Consider the following 19,227-nt stretch of genomic DNA (forward strand, 5'->3'; position numbering starts at 1 on the left):
AAATATAAATAAAAAAGAATAGGCATTTTCCACCGAGAATAACACGAAGGGTGGCCATTGTTGTTGATCACGTGGTCTGGGAGCTGTTGCAGCGTCCATAGCAACCATCTTAGCAACCATGAATGTGTACACATTCATGAAGTAATCTTCGTCATAACTAGCAAACTAAACATCATGTACATGTACTGCACAAATAATCAGAAATAAAAACTCATTACTCGCATAAAATGACATCAAAACGCATTTTAATGGCCAAATGAACCTTAAAATAGGCATTATGAAGGTCCATGGGACGCCCTGCCCGTAGAAGCCTGACGGGCAAGGGGTCCGCTGTCCGCAATGAAGGTATATGGGACGCCCTTCCCGTAGAAGCCTGACGGGCAAGGGGTACCCTGTACGTAATATAGCGACGGGGAGGGGCCCTGACCGTCCGTCAATATGTGATGGGATGAGTGAGAACGTGTGTGTGTGTGTGTGTGTGTGTGTGTGTGTGTGTGTGTGTGTGTGTGTGTGTGTGTGTGTGTGTGTGTGTGTGTGTGTGTGTGTGTGTGTGTGTGTGTGGTGGTGGTCAGCCCTGAGTGGCACAGGCAGAAGAGGAAGGACATATGGCAGATTGAACGTTTTTTACAACGCAATATATATGTAATCTTCAAATGACATGTGTGTTTGTGGTAAGGTTACACATTGTACTTGTTCAATGATTGAGACATGCGTTCTGTGCATGTAAACAAGTGGCTAGAGTGCATACAAAGCATCAGAATAGTGCGTGTGTTTAGAGTAACATATGGTATAGGTATAGCAACGGGGAAAAGATTATAAATAAACTGATGTGTCCACACCACCTTTTATTTTAAACTTGGTCCCACCTTCAATATCAAATGCCCTCGCATGGATGCAGGTCTGCTCCACTCATTGATCTGCAGTGTGTCTTAAATAAAGTAATACGATCTGGTTGCTTTGGTTTCCCATAACAGATAGTCGAGAGGCTCTTCTTCTCACATAGGTGGTCCCAGTTAAGAACGTGTTGACGCTACTTCAAACCAAGAAAAGAAAATCCGTCTCTGATTACATTAATAGCCAAATGTTGAATTTGACGAAATGCCATTCCACAAAAAAAGACATCTTTGAATCTCAATTTAAACCGGCTGAATTCACCATGAATTCATTTCCCACGAAGCCATCAATCTATTACATTGTATTTTGCTCTTGTCCCTCCTTAATATGGACCTGAGAAGCATCTCAATGATCTCACACTTTCCCTGGTGTGACCTTTTTGAATGTTTGCCGTATCAGACGTTGGCTATGAGCAAGAGGAAAAAGGAAGCATGCAAATATCTACAAAGCCTTCACAATGGCCGCCTGCAGACACCGAGGTCAATCATTAACTTAAAGGAGGATTGAATGGCCTGTCTGTGCTTGATTTGCATTGCGCCCGTCATTCAAGCACAATCATTCCCTTAATAGCAAATGATGTCGAAGGAAAGCATTCGCCGCTCCTAATAAGCATGAAAAGGGACGAGCGCGAGCAGAAGAGCTTAAGCTTAACAGTTACATCATCAGAAGGTTAGTGATCAAGTATTTGTGCGCAAACAATGTATTTAAATTGGCAGGTCAGGGTAAAAAAAGATGGACATTTAAAGAATGAACAGGACGGTTTCGCTATAGGGCTGAACATATTTAGATCATCGAACTCAAAAGCGGTATTTGTATAAAGTATTTGCTCTTATTTATTTTATTAGATTAGATTTATTTCGAACGTGTAAAACAATAATACAAACATTTATAATGAACAATGAAATGAAACAAGATAATTATGATGCTGTACAAGCGTAAGCATTATCAAATTGATAAACCAAAATATGATTATATAAACAAATGATCTACTTACACTTATTTATTCCCACCCCTTCTCTCAAACACTGCATTATGAACAACATGTACATCTAAATGTCTACATACAATATACATTTACAATTATAAATATATGCTTATCCACACTTACAATGACTCGGAACATCAAAGTCAACTTTAATGTCAATCTGTCTCAGGTTGTGATTTAGAGATCCACATGACGTTTCCAAACATCCCGAATGTAACATATGGTAATCCTATATATACACAATCAAAACACACATTTACACATATGCACACATTGAGATAAACACAACAATCAATATATACACAATAACAGTCAATAACTTTGGTGCAAGATGAGAGGGGGGAGAGGGGGGAGAGAGAGGAGAGGGGAGAGGGGGATAGGGGAGAGAGGAGAGAGGAGAGGGAGAGAGGGGGGAGAGGAGAGGGGGGAGAGGGGGAGGGGAGAGAGAGGGGAGAGAGGGGAGAGAGGGGGGAGAGAGGGGAGAGGAGAGGGGAGAGAGGAGAGAGGGGGGAGAGGGGAGAGGTGGGAGAGGAGAGGAGGGAGAGAGGGGAGAGAGGAGAGGGGGGAGAGAAGGGAGAGGAGAGGAGGGAGAGAGGGGAGAGGGGGGGAGAGGGGGAGAGAGGGGGGAGAGGGGAGAGAGAGGGGAGAGGGGAGAGGGGAGAGGGGGGAGGGAGAGAGGGGAGAGAGGAGAGAGGGGAGAGGGGAGAGAGGGGAGAGGGGGGGAGGGGGGAGAGGGGAGAGGGGGGAGGGAGAGAGGGGAGAGAGGAGAGAGGGGGAGAGGGGGGAGAGAGGGGAGAGGGGAGAGGGGGGACAGCCTAGTGTAAACAACTGTTCCTCAGTCCGGTTGTGCTCGACATGTTGGTGGAGCGTGCAGGTAGAACACTTGGCAGGACCTTGAAGCTCAGCAGTAACACGGCGTAGCTTCCTGTTAGCCAGCAGAGACCACAGCCACTGCTGGAGCTGAAGAGGATGGAGGATGCTTCCCTGCAGTCAGCGTGTTGTCTTCTCTTTGAGTGATGTTAACAACAAACATGTCGTTGACAGAAAAACAATAAAAATCAGGAAGCTTTTTGCGGGAAACTCATCAACAAATATTGAATAGACAGTTGTATGTGTCAACACGTTGTGTTTATTGCTACTACATTCATATAATCATAACAGCATTATTGTTCATAATCGAGAGAGTGATACTGCGCATTTGGGATAAAGCCATTGTAAATATCACTTTATAACAGAACCGTCCTACGAAGCTGGTTCTCTTTTTAGCAGGCTAGATCTCCATGGTAACTTATGCTTAGCGGCTAACCTGGGGGGTATACTACGAAGCAGGATTTTCGGTTAGCAAGATAACTTCTGGGATTTCCGGTACTACGAAGCTGGTTCACTTTTTAGCGGGCTAGATCTCCATGGTGACTTATCCTGGAACCTAGTCTGTGCTCCGAAGCAGGATAGGTTCCAGGATAAGAGATCAACTCAGCGAAAGCACTGCCTGCTGACCAATCAGAGCTCAGTGTGCGGAGGAAATACAGTTTAAGCTGCCGTTGCAGGAAAGACGGCCGGCCAAAATCGCCGACTGTGTGAACGTGAAAATTAATAGAATATCACCTCCCATGTTCAGAGCAATCAGACTGTTATAACTATCATTATACTATTATGTTAAGAAAGCTTAATTAAATATCTGCCACAACATAAGTAACCAATCAAAGTAACATTACGTAGCCGACAGTCCGCGGCACTGTGAGTGCAGACGTCGATGTGTCCCATTATCATTCACATCACTTCATAATGTATCATATATCTCCTTATCCGAGTCAGCTGAGCCGTATCTGGCCGTGCAACACTCACAGTGTCACAGACTGTATGCAGAAGTATTATTTTAAGCAACACATAAGTTGACGAAACACTCGAGTCAAATGTAATTGAAGTCAGATCGTGTTTTAGACGGGCAGTGATATCATAAACCTGTTAATGTACGCATTCAAACACGTGTTCTGTTCCCAGCTGTATTCACCGTGCAGGTGCAGCTCTGTGGCTTTGATCCTGATCAAGTGTTTAAGTCATGGATGTTTAAAGTTTAACTTCTTCATATTTGACTAGTATTAAAGTGCACTTTTCATTCAGGAAGTATGACGCTGCGCTGTCGGTACGCTTCTCCATGTTTGTGATTGGTCAAATGCTCCAGATACCACCCCTTTCATGTGAACGCGCACCTAACTAGATAGGACACGGCTGGCTTGAGCGATCCACTTGATAACCAGCGTCGTAGGACCGCTTAGTGAGAACGCGTATGTTTTGGATTAGGCCAACCGGCTAACTCAAACACATCCAGGTTAGGTTGAACTAGCTTCGTAGGACACTACAGGGCCCTGATGTATGTCACTTGTAGCCTTGAAATAAAGGTGTTTTCTGTTAAACCTGCATGTGGGTCTTGCCTGCTTCGCTCAACCCTGACAAGTAGCTACACTTGTAAGATAAAGATTATAAGATAAGAGATACTTTATTGATCCCAAATTGGGAATTGTTTGCGTTGCTGCAGCATAAAAAACAAAACAAATCACAGAAGTAGAAATTAAAGAGTAGAAATAAACAATTCAAGAATTTAAAAATCGAATTAAAACAGCATTAAAAAGTAGGACATATACTGTAGACCGTGAACATAAAACATATATCAACTCTTTAGGGCTTTAGACACAATATAAAACAGGATATTATTTATAGGGAATGGAATATTACATTACATATACATGTGAAATGTACAGTGTGTCCAGTTATGAACTCAAACTTTATAACATAAATGGTCACATTTGGTTTGATAACAGGTATGCCTCTCCTGCTATGACATGGTAGGGAATAATAAAGCGCCTGTGGTTGCCTTACAAGGCTCTGCAGCTGGAGGGAGGCGTCTACCTGATCCTGACTGATTTGCACACAGGTGAGAGGAGCCATATAACTGCAGAGGAGAAGCCACATCCAGCAGCAGCAGCAGATCTGTCAGCATCAGGTGAGTTGTGCGGTTTATTTATAGCAGGAGTTTGGGAAGCTATCAAGGTTAGAAGGGTCCGCTTTCTGTCCCCAGAGAAACTAAACATGGAGAAGTTAATATGCTCCAAACATCTGGAACAACCCCCAGAAACCTGCCGGGCCGCCGCGACTCCGACTACTTTTAAATCCAGGCTGAAGACTTTTCTTTTTGTCGCTGCTTTTAATTGAACTATTCACATCTTAGACTGCACTGTCACTTTTATTCAAGTAGTTTGTCTTTAAATGTTTATTGTATTATCTTGACTGTTTTTAAATGCCATGTTCTTAATGCGTTTCATTGTTATAAAGCACTTTGAATTGCCTTGTGTTGAAAGGTGCTATATAAACTGGCCTTGCGTTGAACAGTCATGAGGGTGAAATAACAGAGCCTGACGAGGGGGGAAATGTTAAAAAGTATCTCGTCGTAGCATTTGCAGTCTGTTTCTAACATTTCCAAATACTCGTGCTTTAGTGTTAGTCTCAGTTAATGAACACACTTTGCATTTGGCATTCAAAGGCTTTTAATTAGCTCCCTGGTCTCCGCGGGAGGGAATGATTAACGGCATTCACGGAGACCCATTAAAGCAATGAACGAAAGTGTTGTGGCACTTCTGGCTCTCTTCGCGTGGATCGGGAGTGAGTTGTTCTCTCAGACTTCTATAGAGCTGCATTATTAACTAGAGCACTTCTCTGCTCATAATGATGAGAACCGTCAGACATTCAAACGATGCAACTTGACCGAGCCTCGGCACTGAGGCATCGGGTCGTTTCCCTGAGGTAAGGAGAGCCACCTGTGCATGCTGCCCAGCAGGGGTCTGTCCTTTGTGTTGGTGGCGGGTGGGGGTGACCCGACTCAGCCCCCCCGAAGCAGCGTCTCATGTGTCTAATAGTCTCTAATGGACCTTTTTTTAACCTGCATTTTTATTTGGCTTTCGGCTAAATTTAGGACATCTTCCATAGTTTTCTCTCTTCACTGTTCATTTATATATTCAGTTAATATTCCATCGGTCACATACTTATGTGTATATAATACCTTGCTTTATACTGCATCTCGTTATTGTACATGTGTAAATCCAACATGTATGTTTTCTACTTTCTTGTTTGTCTTTTAATTTGTATTGTTCAATGCCGTGTCTTTTTATGCTGCTGCAACACACACATTTCCCAAATTGGGATCAATAAAGTACTTATCTTATAACAACAATGAATACTTTAAACATAACAATCTTTGTTTTCAATGTGGAACAAATCTGCTCAAATCATCAGTGTTTTAATCAAGTCTTTGCGTTTTTAGCAAAGCGCTATATAAGTTTCATTTATTGTTATTTTAAGTCTGACATGTTGCATGCATCACAGCAGCTCCATTTGCAACATCAAGAAAGATAAAGTAACTAAGGATACAAGATGGAGACATTTTTGTATTTATTATATAACAAATTTCGTAATGCTCAATTTAAAGCACTTATTTGTTTAAGTGACATTTTAAAAAAGATTTTAAAAGTTGGACCATATAAGTAAATCAATTTGCTTTCCTGCGTTGCATAATTTAACAGCATATATCTCCATAAGAACAATACGTACCATACAATGATACTTTAAGGTCACATCAAGTCTGACAGCTACATCAAGACAAACAAAGGACAGACATTCAACAGACATAATTTCCCCATTTCGTCTGTTTTTTATTATAAGAAACGTGTTGCTAAATGTAACGCACTTTGAATGTGTGTTTATCGAAGTGAAGTAACATTTAAAAAAAGCTCGTAGAAGTTGGACCGAATATCCCATCAATTTGTTTTCCTGCGTTGCATCATTTAACGGCTTGGGTATCCTTTTGACAGAAGTTAAACAGATGAAGCCAAAAGAAAACGACACTTTTCATTAATGACCTTTATACCTTCAGGAAAATGTGCATACAGAATATTGTGTGCCAGAATATTAGGAATCAACTGAACAACAAAATAACGTCTTTGAAAACCGGATCAGTACAAACATGCTGAAGCACCATTTTTGTATTTAGCGTTTTAGTTTTTAATCCAATGGCTGTGGCTCAGTGGTTAGTGCGCTTAACTTTGAATCGGGAGATAGCAAGTTCGAGTCCCACTGCAGTCAGCATGTCGTTGTGTCCCCGGGCGCATCACCCCAAATTGCTCCAGTGGGGATTGTCCACAGTACTGAATGTATGCAAGTCGCTTTGGATAAAAGCGTCTAACAAGTGACGTAATGCCCTGATGTGTCATTGCAGGCATTAACTACACGACTGAAATATGGCTTCCCACCTGGAGTCCTCCATTGAAGGCATCATTAAAGTCTTCCACTCATATTCTGGAAGAGAAGGTGACAAATACAAGCTGAGCAAGACGGAGCTGAAGAACCTGTTGGAGGGGGAATTTGGTGACTCCATGAAGGTGAGAAATGGACTCAAGCAAAGGTTTGACACCTCACTATAATTAGAATACCATTTATAACACTTAAAGGTCCCCTAGTATACTGTTTTTCATCAATATATCAAACAATGGTGCTCTAGGAGGAGATTCAGGTGGGGGGGGGGGGTTACCTTGGTTGCTGATTGGCTAATGGTTACACAAGCCAACACATCGTTATGACATCATAAAGTGGCCAATTTAATTTTTTTTTTCAGTTTTTATAGAAATGGATCAAAAAGAGAGAGAATCTTTGTTCCTGAAACTTTCAGAGGCTCTTTAATAATGAACTTATTGCACATATTAAACCTGGAACTAACAGAGCTTAAATTATTGCCTATAAAAACAACATTAAATAATCAGTTGCATTCATTTCTTATGGCTCTATCTGCAGCTTTTCCAGAGTCATTTCTTATGATTACATTTTCCCACAGCTTCAAAAAAACTATTCCCCTCAAAGAGAAACCAAACATGCCCTGTTGTCGTGAGAGAGAAAGTGCAGAAGGAAGCATCCATTGAACTCAGTGTGCTGCTCTGAGATGCTAGCTCAGCCACTTGGCATCTCATCTCGGGTGCAAGTCAATCAATGTTTGGGCTCAGGCTCTGAGCGGAGGAGACCCTCAGGATGGAGGGAAGGTGTGCGTGTAATATACCGGCGGGCCAGATCTAATAGTAATTAATCCTGCGGGCCGAAATTAAATCCACCACGGGCCTGATTTGGCCCCCCGGCCTTGAGTTTGACACATGTGACATAGACCCTAAGCAACGGTCTGTTAGTGAACAATAGCAGATCTGGGCAGTGCTATAGTCTCTGGTTATCTTAACACCCCATGGTTTTTAAAGCTTTCAAGTGCATTTGCCATCAACAATTGATCTTGAGTGGAACAAATAGATTCTTCCCGGTTTCACTCTCTTTGTTCTGTTTCAGAGCTGCAAGGACCCCCAGGTGCTGGAGCACATCATGAGCGGGCTGGATGAAGACAAGGACGGGGAAATCAGCTTCCAGGAGTTTGTCGTTCTGGTTTTCGAGCTGACTGTGACCTGCAATGAATTCTTCCAAGACATGAAGGAGCAGGGTTCTAAGAAAGTCTGAGCATTCAGAATAAATCCCCAATCCCTCCTTTACATCAATAAGATCCAAACTATATTATGGTTTGTGGAACTTTCAATCACTACAAACTAAATGTCATGATTCTGATCTTTTTGTCCTTGAAAAGTCTTCCACCTCAATAAAGATGTCATCCTTTACACAAGTGTCCTTTTTTAAAGAAGCAAGCTGGACTGCTTAATGTATTTTAAACACTATGGCAGAAATTAAACATACATATAGATGACATTTGTATTTACATATCCCAAGATAGCCGTGTGTTTCACAGCTTTAAAGACAGCATCTGACACCCTCTGTCATTAGACCCGTACAGTACAACACACACATAAATAATCCCTAAAATCAATCGAAGGAAAGAAACTTGAGGAAGGACCGACGGACGTGCAAAAGAGGTCATCATCAAGTTAAAGAATAAAACAACGTCATGATATTATAACATAGACAATCCAAATGACATAGAAGGTAATGTCAACATATATAACATGGAGGATCCAGGGAGATTTTAGAAAGCCTCGAGGTGGCACGGAAAATAACAATGGCGTCGGGTAGAAATTAATCAATTCCAATGGCTATGAAGCCTGAGTAATGAGAGACCCGTTCTCATAAGAAATGAAGCCTACCCTTACACATCCGTCACATATTTCTGTTACTCCTCAGCTAACTCGAATTGGATGATTATAAGTTAACACCTAATACATCCCACAAATGAAGCTCAGCGCAAGTTCAACCAAGACCGTCTTTACTCATTCATGTATTTCCATCTCCATGTTTCTCTCTCTCCTCTTAATAAGTGACCGGGGGCGTCACTCTTCAGCTTAGCCAATCACTTTACTCTATTCCCAAGAGCGTGCCATCAAACCCTTTAAACCAGTGGTTCTCAACTGGTCAGGCCTCAGGACCCACTTTTTACTTGGTCAATACATCACGACCCAACATTTTGAAGCACTCAAATCTATTCAACAAAAAAATCGTGCTGTAATATATACGCTTTTCAGCATACAATATCAATTAAAGTGAAGTACAGTGCATATATCCCTTATATCCCTTCACAGAACTAAAGTATGCTTTTAAAAAAGGTTTAATGAGATGATGGAATCAAAGCTGAACTATATAAAAAGGCACGCATGCTGAAGCCCCAACCCCATGCAGCAGGGGGGTCTGGGGGGATTCTCCCCCAGGAGATTTTTAGAAATACTAACATAAACTATGCATTCTGGTACACTCTGAGAAGAAAATAAATAAATCTATTACTACCCGACATATTAATAATATTTTATGCCATTGTTTGTTTTTCACTTTGTTTTGACATCTTGCTGCGAGAAGAGTAAAGAGTAAAGAGTCTGTGTGACTTACTTTAAATTGTGGGTAAGGGTAGATAGCCCCCATTGTTCTGTGACCTGTCAGTCATCAGACCGCGGGTCATATTTCATTATGTGTTCATTTATATCTGAAGTTGTAACCATGGATGTATAAAAAAGAGTTCTCCCGCAAAGTTATTCTCCGTGGGGACTTCCGGCAACAATCTTGATTCTGATTGGCCAGAAGACTCGAAAAAACATCAGCAAAGATATTTTATTGAGAAGATGATCACTACGTGACAGAAGTTTTCAAAACCGTTTATGGTCTCCGGTACTTCCAGTCCAACGCCGACTGCATGCACAGCGTTAGAAAATCGGGCCTTCAAAATAAAAGTTTGACTTTTCCCCCAAAAAAAAAAATTCCACTTTTTTTTTTTCCAATTTTTTTTTCTTCACTCACACATCCGCGACCCACTCGAAACGGGTCCGCGACCCACCAGTTGAGAACCACTGCTTTAAACTCTGCTCTTTCCCCTCTGACAGGGTGCGAACTGGAGGGGAGCAGGGGGAGCTCCCCTAGTGGTGACATGAGCTCCCCTGGGAACATGGTTTGTGAAATTTGGGGGGAGCTCTCTAAAATACTGATATGATGACCAAATAAATTCCATTTTGGGCATGTTTTTTTTTCAAAGGTGTAAAATAAGTGAAATAAAATTATAGTTTATGATTCATGAAAAAAGTGTCGCCTGCTTGTATGCTGCCCGCAGCTCCACCCACTACCCACTCACTCACAAGCTCGTTTAGTTGGCACTGCATGTTTACCAGGCATTGTTGCTGCTGCTGACATGTCGAAAAGAAAAAAAAAACGTACCTTGGGCAATTTCTTTAAAAAGACGGCCAAACAACCTGATCAAGAAGACCAACCGAATGTAGCTGGTGGTAGCACATCGTACGTTGTGACTGCTGCTACAACAGAACCGAGAGAGGAGGGAGCTAACGTCAGTGCTAGTGCTAACTTGACAGCTAACGTTAACTTGGGGGCTGAAGAGACACAAGAAGACGAGCCAAGAGAAGCTAACTTGATGACTACAACTACCATAGTAGAGGTCGAAGGAGATGTGGAAGAAGATGATGATGATGCTGCTGATGACCACTCCACCTGTTCTTCCTCTTCCTCCCTGCCTGCTGCTCGAGATGGGGGGGCGAAGTTGCTGCGGTGGTCCCGCGGCCTCCGGCTGGCTGGACCAGCCAACAGTGGAGTGAGTGGATCACATTTTTGAGACATTTTAAGTTGATTTAATTAAACAGTCAAACGTTACATTGGTGGTCCGTGGATTACTTATTATCAAGTTGATTGAAGTTTGCGTAGCCCATACATGCTCGGGAAATCTGTTGACATTTACATGATCCATCGGGACGTTTCATGTAAATGTAGACCTGTGGCACTACCCCGTGTGCAACAGGTTTTCTCTATATAATAGGCCTATGTCTGTGCTGTTGCTATTAATGCACGGATCAGCATTTGCGGCTCCCCCGGTGACCGTGGTATAGTTCGCACACTGCCCTCTGACAGTCATTTCAGGTGACTCGACGCAACCCTCCTCCACCCCTTTTCACCTCCCGTCCCGCTGAATCCAGGGTCAAGCTAAACCACTCCTCCTCAGACCGACCCAACTATCCGTGTCTAGACACTGGTGGTGGTGAATGGATAGTTGATGAAAACCCCCCGGGGTCTAGATTCTAGACCCCGGGGGGTTTTCATCGGATCGGTTCTACCCTCCCGAATGATACTTCCTGCACAACGGGGCCTAATCGCCAAAACTGTCACATTCATTTGTGTATCTGCGCATTAAATATGTATTATTACATCAAAACCGTCTCTCCTGATTGAACTACATTTTGCCACAATCTCCAACAGCCAATCGTCGTAATGCCGTCAAACTTTTAATCTGTTCTGTTCTCTTTTGCCGTCATACATCCATCACACATTATTGACTTCTCCATCATCTTGTGCATTTATCAAGCCATTCTCTTTTGCGAACAGGTCTCGTTTAATTAAAGAGCTCTGCTGCTGCTTGTATTTTACTTACTCTGTAAAGACTACGGTAATTCTTAATGTTTTTTTTCTCTCTTTTTATTTTGTTGGTAGTGGGTTAGCCTTGGCCTTTTTGTTTGTCTACGATGCTGTCGACTGGCAGCTTTAGAATATTCTCAGGCAATAAGGCAAGGCAAGTTTATTGATATAGCACCTTTCAACACAAGGCCATTCAAAGTGCTTTACAAAAATGAAAGACATTAAGAAAATGACATTTGAAAACAGTCATTAAAAAGCAAAGATAATAAAATAAACATTAAAAGAAAATACCACAATACCCAACGTCTTTTTTTTGTACGCCATGTAAAGGTTTCGGGTGCCTACTTACTGTATATTGTGTATGTCTTTGCTTTATTGTAACTAAAAGAACAATTCTAAATAAAGTAGAAAAAGATAAATGCTCTTTTATCCACAAATAAGTCCCTGCAGACTGAAACACTTCACCAGTTTACTGGCAACCTTGAGCCCCACCCAGTGGCCGATGGAGGTACTGCATCATGTCAGCCTGACGTCATCTCATCCAGCAGCTCTGTTTTAATCTGATGGAAAACATTGGCCCAATAAATGATGTCAGTCAGAAACAGTCTGGCTGTGCATTTCAGAGAGACTGCAGGCGCTTGGACCCGCTGATAAAACAGACTGTATCGAATGAACACACTGCAGACGACAGAGGCTTCTGTGCATTTATGAGAGCATGTGCAAGCCATTTGAATTCCTCTCTGGATATGTTATAATTATCAAGGTTATGCTTTGAACGTTTTCCCCTTTAAGTGTGAGATACTGATGCATTTCCTGTAATGCTTACTAGCTGGATCGACCTGCCTTCGATCTACGTTCATTGTAATCCATTTTATAAATAGAGTTTGTGTTTTGAAAGAATACGACTTGTTACAAATACAAATTGGAATGTACCACTTTCTCTTTCACGACAAGTTTCCCCATATGTTTCCAGACGTTTTGACAATTTCACACATCTCGTTTAACTTTTCAGCCCAAATTAAAGCAGCATCTCATTATCATTGTCTGTATTGATTAAAGTCTTTAAAGGTGCTTCAATGGTCTACCCAATATTAATCAAAACGTATGCAAACCAAAGTATCCAGTTCATGCTTCCAACAAAAGTATCTGTTAGTAGAAACTGAGGAAGATACTGTATATCAGGGGTGTCAAACTCAAGGCCCGGGGGCCAAATCCGGCCCGCGACTTCTTTTTATGTGGCCCCATAAGAGCGTGGAAAGAATATAATATGTTTATTACGGTTACATGCTACTTTACAGAAGCACGTTGCCCATAAACTACATATCCCACAATGCATTTGAAATTTGACTTTTTTTCCAAAATGTTATTTTTTTTTCTCCAGAATTTGGCTTTTCTTTTTAAATCATTTTGTGACATTCTTACTGAAGAGACTTGCAATTATTTGCCCTATAGACTTCTGCTTTCAGACGTATTAATTACGAAGTTATTACCCTATCCGATAATAATCGAATGCAGAGGCAATAAAGTAATATAATACATTATTTTATATATATTAAATATTTGTATATGTATTTTTATATTGTCTTAAAGTTACAACCGGCCCTTTGAGTGCAACCTTAATGCTGATATGGCCCGTGATGAAATTGAGTTTGACACCCCTGGTTATGTTTTATTTTGGTCTGACAGTTGTTTATGGCCATGATCTCATCCTGTCTGCAGATGGATACAAAATGGTTGTGTCTTATTTCACTTGTAAAGAGAAAATGCACCAATGCTTGACCGACTTGTAATAGGTTGTAAGGAGACGTTCTTTGATCAGGTCCAAAGCTCTTGAGTAGATGCAACTATCAGGCATGTTTTGAACACTATTACTTTGTATTTGTCCAATAGACATCCTCTCAGTATCCTGTCTTCTAATACGTCAAAGCTGTGCAGATCCATGAGGTTTAAAATGAAAACAACATATTTACCAGGCACATTTTGAAGATGTTTGTTATGAAAAGCACCGTGACGTCTGAAGGGCTACTACTTGAAAAAAACCTTGAGCACGTCCCTGTGTTTGATTCTGTGCTCCTTCTGTTTTGTACTGGTAACAATGCTGGAAGTGCGTTCAAAAGCTCTCAGACATCCACTTTCTTTCATCCGATTCTCCGTGCTTCTTCATTTCAGAGAAAGAAGAACTGTACGGTCACCTTGACAAGCAGATACAACTGAAATCGAAGCAACATAATGCAGGCAACACAGACTTTAATGAGATTATAGGAGCATTTGAATTGCTCCCCGAATGGTCTTTTCTTGGTCTTTGGATAGAATTGCACGACATGTACTGATTTGACCTGTTTTACAGATTGATTTAATCATGCATGCACTACTTAAAGGATAAAAGGACTGAGCTGTAATGGGAATCTTGTGAAAAATATATGCTTTATGTAAAGCATATATTATTAGGACATATTATTATTCTGCATATCCTCATGTAATGATATATAAGTATATATCCTTATATATTATTACATGAGGATATGCAGAATAAATAATATATTATTTATATGTAATCGAAGCATTACAAAAAAAAGTGTGGATATATTATCATTTATTCAAAAGCTAGAAAACGTATCCACAGTTTCCACATTTTAGGGCAATTTCCATTCATCTTCAGCGAGGCTTCACTCGGCTGTAATGCAAAGGTTTATTGTGAATTAGAAATACATATTTCCTGCATTAAGTTATGAGAAGATTGTTAAACTCTCCTAATTGTTTTAATTAAGAATGAGCCTTCCATAACACTGTCAGATTCACAATGAATATTCTTAAAAGTTGTATAAATCAACGCTGCAGCACCAAAAATGTTTCCCCTCACGGTCTATTACCTGCCAAAAGCAATACATCTTTCCATTATAACAGAGGCGTGTGGCGCAGTGGACTAGTCCGTTTGTGCTGGGATCAGGGGGTCACAGGTTCAAACCCCGCTGCAGTCAGCATGTCGTTGAGACACTTCACCCCAAATTCCTCCTGCAGTATTGAGTGAGTCGCTTTGGATAAAAGCGTCTAACAAGTGACATGTAATGTAATAAAGTTGGCTTTTTGCAACTGTATTTTTTCTCATTTGCAGATCAAATCATTAAACAAGCGTAGCTTAAAGATCTGAAGTTGACCCAAATCGGTCTGTTATTGGTGATGAACTTTATAACCTGCCATAGAACAAATGTGAAAATACTTTTGTCTGAATTGTGAGGTCTCTGAGTTGAGACACACTTGAAATCTAAAGCAGTTTCCAGATACTGCAGTAGAGCTTCAAGGTTGGTATGCAAAGGGATTTATAAATATATACTAAGGGAAGTAGGCTGCTGCTGTCTTTGTTAGGCTTGTATTCTCTAAAGTGAGAGAGGGCCATCGCTTTGAAACAAAAATAATGCAGTCTGGGGAAACCCAATAGGGGCTCATAAAAATACTTATTAAATGATGTAACAGCAGCTTGTCTGAGTGACAGCTGTCTGTGCAGAAACTCCTCAGAAACCCAGCGCTGCGGTGGCATGAAACTGCAGCCGGGAGCAGAGACTGTGAAATGTCAAGCAGCGAAATGGTGTGTTGGTTCAAGACAGAGAGGAGAGGCAATACAAAGCGGGAAACTAACAACACATCAGCAGCTCCCAGCCACGCATGCACAGTGCCATCTAGTGTTTGCATGTGGCACCTGCAGCGGGACTGGAATCGCTTATTTTACTGGAGGTTTTGAATACGTATGTCATTCATACTCTTACCTCTAAACTCATTTGGATCTTTATAAAGGGTTCAGCCAAGTTCAAAGGTAACACCTGGGTTGGCTGTACTTGTTGTCCATTGATACTTATCTACTCAACCACATTTGTTAAGGCAGTATCTTGCATAAAACGGAAGTGATGGATACAAATCAGGGCAGGTCTGGTCTTACTGTCTTGATTGACACTTTTCTTGCCTGGAGTCACGAGACTGTTCAGAAAGGCATCTCATCGGAACAGACGTTTGTCTTATAATCTCTTATTTCAGGAGCTTTTCTTTTTCAATGAACCCATTTCCATTTAGTTTAGTGGAACATTTGGATGTGCACATCAATCCCTGGATAGCGATGATATGTACGTTCACCCAGTCAAAAACATGGGCCTTTCTAACAACTAGTGAGTTAGGAGAATGGACTTTTAACCTGGACTTTATTGAACACAAATAAAGAAAATTGAGCTATCATCATGTGATAGTGCCTACGTTTCTGTCTAAGACAGCAATGGATCTGACTTCAATTAAATGTGATTATTGCATCTACTTAACTTGTTGACTTGATACATGTGTATAGGACAGCATATAGTTTACTTTATTAACCCCCCAAAACGAATATAAAAACATAAGTAAACACGGTAAGCAGGCTTACGCTTACTCTCATATCTTAAAAGACAGCAGTGTTTTATGAATAAAATCTCTTCTAACCATTTAAATAATATTCTGTCCAGCACCTGTCTGTCTTTGCAAAAAAGCGTTTTACTATCTTATAATCACTCACTGGAGACATAGAAGTATGTAACCTGTAGTAAAATGCATACAGTCTGCAGATAAGTGTACCATTCCTGCGTGATGCACAACAACTGATCGGAAACACAGACAAGTGAATTTATGATACGACGTGCTGCACAACATAATATATAAGATGATGGTGGGATATGAATGATAAGCGCCACACCTTGGCGTCGTTCACTTACAGTGCCGACTGTATATGCATTGCTCTGAATTACATTGTTATACATGTAATTAAAGTCAGATGTTCTGGAGATGCAGGCTGATATTATATATTATATTATTATATTATATTATATGTCCGGGCAGTTGGCGATTGTTGACAGACGTCCTTCCTACATATAGCAATTCAAACAGTGTTTCCTTTAGCCTGGAATATCACCTCATATGGATTTAAACTCAGTGCACAAGCTCTGATTGGTCTGTAGACATTGCTTTTTCAAGAGTTGATCTCTTATGTCGGTGCTGGTTAGGTGTTACCATGGCGCCGCTAACACATAATCCTTCTGCGTAATACAGGTCAAACCATCACTTAAATATCTAACATATCTGTGGATTGATGGGCATGCAATTGTTACATTCATATTCCCATCATAATTCATTCATCGAATACTTGTGTTTCATGACTAACGCCCATTCCCAAACCGCCCCCTACACCCTACCCCTCAAAGCCCTCAAACAGCGAGTCTGCATCGGCACTGACTTGAGACCGGTCGACCTGACTGGTCGATGAAATTGAGTTTGACCCCCCTGTTTTAATGCAACAGTCAACCAACTGCTGTTGCACAATTGTGACACTTTCTTGCTAAAATTCCTTCTCCATGGACAGACGTGAATAAAAACATATGTCTAAAGTATTCTCCGTGGTAGTTCCTGCTACAGTAGGAGCGTACAGGACCATATTTCGCCATGATGACACACACACACACACACACACACACACACACACACACACACACACACACACACACACACACACACACACACACACACACACACACACACACACACACACACACACACACACACACACACACACACACACACACACACACACACACACACACACACACACACACACACACACACACACACACACACACACACACACACACACAGTCACATGGGAGAAAAACTGCATCCTTTACTACATAGACTACTTGAGCCCGGACTCAACACAACATGCAGTTCAGCAACTGAGCAGCAGGTGGAGACACAGACTTCAAAGTGAAACCCTTGTCACTGTTTCCGGTGTGTTTGGTGCATTAGAGATTTGTCATTTAACATATTGACACTTTTTGATATGAACATGTTATTTAATACATGTTCTGAAACAGACAGTAGTTATTCGAAACGTTTAATTTGAGCAGTTGCAAGTAACGATACAGCACAACAACTATTTGTAATAAACTAGACCTCTGTAATTACATGATTATGCACAATGGAAAGAGTCTGAAGAAAAAAGCGTCAGATATACTTTTTCTTACTGATTAGCTGATTGATTGATTGATTGATTGGTTGATTGGTTGATTGATTGATTGGGGCGGAGTGAGAACTGCTGTCAGGCAAAGAGGCAGGTAGGGACCTCTGGTGGAGGTGGACGATAGCACAGGGATTAGCAGCAGCATGAGAACAGTTTAACATCAGCGTGGCTGCATGAGTATCACCAATTAATACACTGATGATAATTCCTCTCATGGACCGGCTTTAAGCCCCTGGGGTTCTTGGATACTCATGACATGTTTCTGTGTGTCCGTATCTCTCTGGAACTTGAATTAAAGGTCATGTGTCCCCTCTTCTTCATGTCTCTTCCACATCAACATGTGTCCCCTCTTCTTCATGTCTCCTCTACATCAACATGTGTCCCCTCTTCTTCATGTCTCTTCTACATCAACATGTGTCCCCTCTTCTTCATGTCTCTTCTACAGCAACATGTGTCCCCTCTTCTTCATGTCTCTTCTACAGCAACATGTGTCCCCTCTTCTTCATGTCTCTTCTTCTACATCAACATGTGTCACCTCTTCTTCATGTCTCTTCTTCATCAACATGTGTCCCCTCTTCCTCATGTCTCTTCTACATCAACATGTGTCCCCTCTTCTTCATGTCTCTTCTACATCAACATGTGTCCCCTCTTCTTCATGTCTCTTCTACATCAACATGTGTCCCCTCTGTGGAAAGAGACTCTGAAAGTTTCAGGAACAAAGATTCTCTCTCTTTTTGATCAATTTCTATAAAAACCTGTCTGAAAATGAGCTGATCAGATTTGGCCACTTTGTGATGTCATAACGATGTGTTGTCTTGGGTAACCATTAGCCAATCAGCAACAAGGTAACCCCCCCCCCCCCCCTTATCACCTGAATCTCCTCCTAGAGCTCCATTGAGTTCTTTGTAACCAAACCTCTCTCAGAGGGGCGTGGGGAGGGGCTCCTTATTTTTATCTAAAGTAACAGACAGAGAATCAGCACTTTGGAAACAGGGGGTAATGGGTAATGCTGCTATGATCTGTTTGGTGTTTCAGCCAATCAGAGACAGGCTCTGTGTATATCTGAGACCTGTGATATATTGATGAAAAACACTATAACAGGGGACCTTTAAAATGACAAGTGTCTCTTTCGTCCACTCGCTGTCTGTGTCACGGTCCATTAAATGGGACATAGCTGGCATCATGTACAGACCTATAGTCAAACACGACCGTGCCGTGTGTGAGCAGGCTGGCGGTGTGTTTATGACCGAGGTGGACAGGAAATGTGCCGTATGGATCGTATTAACAGTGAGAGTCGAGGAGAGATTCAATTTCCTTCCATGAATGTGTGTTCTCTGATATTATGGTGCAATAAAGCTGTACTTAAAGAGTCTTGTGTTAAACCACCCTTGTGGCCAAT

General features: G+C 41.4%; 1 protein-coding gene across 1 annotated transcript in view; it reads left to right on the forward strand.

Moving 5' to 3' along the window:
- LOC117460761 (protein S100-A1-like) overlaps positions 1 to 8,542 on the forward strand; it is a 53,185-nt gene extending 44,643 nt beyond the window's left edge. The window contains exons 2-4 of the mRNA XM_034102303.2: positions 4,812 to 4,880; positions 7,146 to 7,308; positions 8,252 to 8,542. Of these exons, the coding sequence (XP_033958194.1) occupies positions 7,168 to 7,308; positions 8,252 to 8,416 (306 nt within the window). The 5' untranslated portion in view covers positions 4,812 to 4,880; positions 7,146 to 7,167 and the 3' untranslated portion in view covers positions 8,417 to 8,542. The remainder of the gene's footprint in view (positions 1 to 4,811; positions 4,881 to 7,145; positions 7,309 to 8,251) is intronic.
- Positions 8,543 to 19,227: the final 10,685 nt, after the last annotated feature.

The sequence above is a fragment of the Pseudochaenichthys georgianus genome, chromosome 16 (genome assembly GCF_902827115.2).
Source record: "Pseudochaenichthys georgianus chromosome 16, fPseGeo1.2, whole genome shotgun sequence".
NCBI lineage: Eukaryota > Metazoa > Chordata > Actinopteri > Perciformes > Channichthyidae > Pseudochaenichthys > Pseudochaenichthys georgianus.